The sequence below is a fragment of the Pan paniscus genome, chromosome 15 (assembly GCF_029289425.2).
Source record: "Pan paniscus chromosome 15, NHGRI_mPanPan1-v2.0_pri, whole genome shotgun sequence".
NCBI classification, from domain to species: Eukaryota; Metazoa; Chordata; class Mammalia; order Primates; family Hominidae; genus Pan; species Pan paniscus.
The window spans coordinates 99874080-99878572 of record NC_073264.2 but is presented as its reverse complement, the minus strand read 5'-3'; the positions used below and the strand labels follow the sequence as shown (position 1 = coordinate 99878572).

Sequence of the window (4493 nt, the reverse complement as noted above, 5' to 3'; positions counted from 1 at the left end):
TCTCAAACATTTTTTAACACAAGATGTCTTTGGTCAATAAATACCAGAACTGAAATGTCCTGGGGGTGGAGATTTATGATCTAAGCACAAGAAACACACCCATAAATCAGGCAGAGAAAGCTCTCAGGTAGCCGAGCAGGCATTATGCAGATCTCAGAAGAGGCCCAGGAAGGAAGACTTGGGGTCCTGGCAGGGCTGAGCTCATATCAACCTGTGGGAGAAAGGGACGGGCTTTCGAAGGCTCCATTTCTTCATCCACAAAGGAATGAACACTTTGGCTTTGCACTGTTGAGTTTCTCTTTTTCTAATCATTGGAAATTTTTCCTTTTCTATTGTTCACAAACATTTGCAAAGACAGACATGTTGTGAAGGACCTGGGGAACCAGGTTGAAATTGTGGCTGGAACACTCGGCTGTGTGAGCTTGGGCAAGTCTCTTAAATGCTCTCGCATTTTGCATCCTTCTCTGAAAAGTGAGGATAATAATACCCACCATACAGGAGGACTGTGAGGATTAAATCAGATAATGTTGTGAAATGCTTAGCACAGTGGCTTGCAAAGTTTCACTTACAGATAACATTTATTAAAGTGCCTGGCACCATGTAGGTCGTCTATAAATTACCCTTAGCCCTTTCCAGTGTGCAAAGTTAAGGGAAAATGTAGATGATGCTCTATAATAAATAATAGCTTCATCCAGATGCAAACTTGACTAAAGCTTTTTGTGGTTTATCTTGATATGGAGTCCAGTTCTCATAATTGGGCTTCTCTTGGGTCCCAAGATCCAGTCTCACCTTGAATTTGGTTTGTTTACTCTCTGTTCCCTCCCAGGCTTATTCTCCATCTCTGGCTTTTTCAACTCTGAGTCTATGCTCTCTTCTCCTCCCTTCCCTGGCCTCCTCTCCCCTCCTTTCCTCTTCCCTCTCCTCCCCTTCTTTTCCCTTCCCCTCCCTTCCTCTCTACAGTTTAGTCAAAACACTCCCTCATTATCTCAAGTGCTTCCATGGTTTAGGTTACCGTCTATGTATCCTGATGACTCCAAGGGACCTGTACCTCCCCCCAGCCCTCTCTTCTGGGACAGACAGGTAACCCAGGTACCCCTGTCCAGACACCTCTTCCACCTGACATTTCCACTAGGGTATGTCACAGGGGTCGCAAATGCAACATTACCCACACATATCTCTGGATTCTTCTTTACCATTCTCACAGTCATGTTCAGCCTCTCCCATATGCTGGGCCTTTTGTAGGATTTGGAGGAGGCAGCAGTGAGAGGTCCTGGTCTGGACTTGGTGGTGCTCACACCTGGTCTACCCCTGTACTCCTCATCTGGGTAAATGTCCCCAGTGACATAACTGCGGCACAGGTTAAATAGCTGAGAGGCCATGTTGACACCTTCCTCTCCCGCACACAAACTTCTCCCACATCCCGTGGACTTTACCTCCTAGATACCCTTCATGTCTGTTTATTCTGTCCGTTTCTACTGCCCGTCCTATTTAAAACCACTCTCTTCTCTCACCTGGGTGACTGTGGCAGGCAGACTTTTAGTGGAACGCCGCGTTTCCCCAGCCACATCCCACAAAGTATGGAGAATAACTAAATACACAAGCCTGGTCATGTAATCCCCCTGCTCAAAACTCCTGCGGCTTCCCACGGACTTCGGCATAGAATCCAATGTCTTAACCAGCTTCCAAGGTGCCTCCCCGTTCAGACCCCTGCCTCCATCCCTGGTATGTCTCCAGTTTCTCTTCCTGCCCTTTCCACACTAGACTTTATATATATTTTTTCTTTTCTTTGGAGATGGAGTCTTGCTCTGTCACCCAGGCTGGAGTGCAGTGGTGCGATCTCAGCTCACTGCAACCTCCACCTCTTAGGTTCAAGCAATTCTCCCTGCGTCAGGCTCCTGAGTACCTGGGATTACAGGTGCCCAACACCATGCCTGGCTAATTTTTGTATTTTTAGTAGAGACGTGGTTTAGCCATTTTGGCCCAGCAGGTCTTGAACTCCTGACCTCAGGTGATCTGCCCACCTCGGCCTCCCAAAGCACTGGGATTACCACCGCACTCAGTCGACTTTATGTTCCTTCAGGTTCTCTAATATGCTGTGATCCCCTTTGCTTCCAAACCTGCGCTGGACCAGACTCTCCACTGCCTGGAAGACTCTCCCCTGACTGTTCCCAGTTCCTGGCTCAGGAGTCAGCTGAAATGAGACCTTCTCATAAGATGTTTCTGCGACTTCCTACCCTTGATACATCCCTTTGTTCTACACTTCCACACCACCCCCTACTCTTTCTTAGGAGCTCTTTAGGCACTTGCAATTGTTTAATGAGTTCTAGGATGCGATGGAGTCCCGAGACAATGTCTCTTCAAATGTGCTCCAAATCACTTGGGCAGTAAGCCTTAGAAAAATGCAAAGTTGGGGAATTCCTGGGAGGTAAGGTCTGGAATTTTATATTTTTAACAAGTTCCACAAGTGAATCTAAGCACAGCAAACTCAAAGTGCTGTTGCTGTAAGTGCTTGGCCCACGGGGCAGGGGATGATTTCTTCTCTGGACTCAGGGATGTTGCGGGAAGGAAAGCCTGCACCCGGCATAAGCCCTCAGAACGTCCTGGGAAGCTTCTCCCTCCTCAGGTTCTCTGCTATTACTGCATGTTTCGGACATCCAGCTGTCTTAAGATCACTCGACAAGCACATATGTCACAAAACGTGAAGAGTGTTCTGGAAGTGTCAGCACGAGCGTCCTTCTTCTTTCCTATCCTGGGGGGTCTGTCACTTAGATTCCTCTGCTTGGACATTCTTCTGACATATGCATAAGTCTCACGGACAATAAAACCCCCCTATCCAAAGTTATGGGTCTGGAGGAGGCAAATGGAAAAGGGCAGTCTTTCCATCTTTGAAATCTGACTTCCTTTCAAGAATAGTTACATCTGTGACATCTGTTCTACTGTTCCTTTGAACAGCTGCTTAAATCTTGGTGTAGCACAAAATGTAGAGATGGTCGAAGCAGACATTATTTGGTGATTACATGACCCTGGAGAAGTTTCTTCATGTCTCTGGCATTCTGATTTCTCTTCTGTACAGAAACAGGTAGAGCACTCACCTGGCGGGGGATTGAAACATGCATTGGTGCTGGACACAGGGAACCCTCTTGTGGATATTCACCGTCCTCCCTGCCTCCCTCTCTGCCAAGTGCACATTGCCTCTAGCATCCGTAGGGGCCAGCTCCTCTCTGACAGTGACCTCACTCCTGCCCCCAGGTACATGCTACAGTCATCTTTGAACCAGGCAGAAGCACTCCTTGCTATGGTAAATTGCTCTATCAAATGCTTATCTCATTTTATCCTCTCTTGAAGATCAAAAGGACTCATAGCTTCATTTTCCATAGAGGAAATCTAGAAACCTAGAATTGTTCATTTTTTTCCTATGATCAATTAATGATTTATCAGGATTCAGGTCGTGGCTCTACTCTTTGCTAGCTGTGTGATACGGGACAAGAACCCCAATGACATCCTTGCAAACGTCAATCATGTACCTGGTGCCAGGTGCTGGTTGGAGTGTTTGGCTGACTCTTCCCCTTTCCCTCACTTTGCAATGATGGTCTTGATTTTACAGGGGCAGAAAAGGAGGCTGGGTGGAGTAAGCCTGTTGTCCGAGGCTCCACTCCTGGGAAAAGGCTGTGGGACAGCAGAGTTGGCAAGTCTCTGTCACTGTCTACCACAGTGGTTGCCTTTCTAAGCCATAGTTAGTCCCATGTGGGAATATAGTGAAATTTTAATAAGCAAGGCAATGTATGGGAAATACTTACCACAGCACCTCGCCTTGGTGAGTGTCAGGGCATGCTGCTTGTTATGTCTTAGGCTCTGCAGGTGCTGAGAACTTGGGCATTTCCCTTCACCAAGGTGGCTTACTGATGGGCGTGTGATCATCGGCTTTGTTCCCTGCTTATGTGGCCTGGCAGCTCCTCTCGTGGCCTCCAGCCTTGCCCCAGGCTCTTTCCGATGCATCCAGTCATACTGGAAGCAATTGATTCCCGTGGCTCCCAAGGCTGATCATGGGCCTTCAGTGCTTGCCTCTACACCCTGGTTAAGAAAGACATGGAGGGGGTGCTCAGTGAGGAGCTAGTGTTGGGCTGGGCACCCAGCCTGTTGCAGGCACTGTGGAGGGACCGGCTTCTCCAAGGGCCCCTCACCTGTTGCACCTCCCCACCAGCCCCTAACTCGTGCAGGCTCCTTGCAGAATGGGCTCTCGATCTTTCTTCTCCATCTCAGCCTGGGCCCTTCCTGCTCCTCACGTGGGGTAATTTGACAGCCTTCTGAATGGCTGCCTACATCCAGGCTCTAGAGCAGGGGTCAGCACATGACAGCCTGTGGTCAAATCCAGCCCTTAGTCTGTTTTCATAGCCCTTGAGCTAAGAATATTTCTACATTTCTAAAGAGTTGTTAAAAACCAACCACATGACAAAAATAAAGAAGAATATGCAACAACGACCAACTGCAAAGCC

The 4493-nt window shown here is 48.1% G+C and overlaps 1 protein-coding gene across 1 annotated transcript; it reads right to left on the bottom strand.

Moving 5' to 3' along the window:
* Positions 1-2913: 2913 nt before the first annotated feature.
* Positions 2914-3996, bottom strand: LOC100976907 (testis-specific protein LINC02914). Its single transcript, XM_034937220.2, has 2 exons — positions 3798-3996; positions 2914-3092 (listed from the first exon to the last, which is right to left on the bottom strand). Exons 1-2 carry the CDS (start codon positions 3994-3996, stop codon positions 2914-2916), a joined length of 378 nt encoding a protein of 125 aa, XP_034793111.1.
* Between the last annotated feature and the right edge of the window lie 497 nt (positions 3997-4493).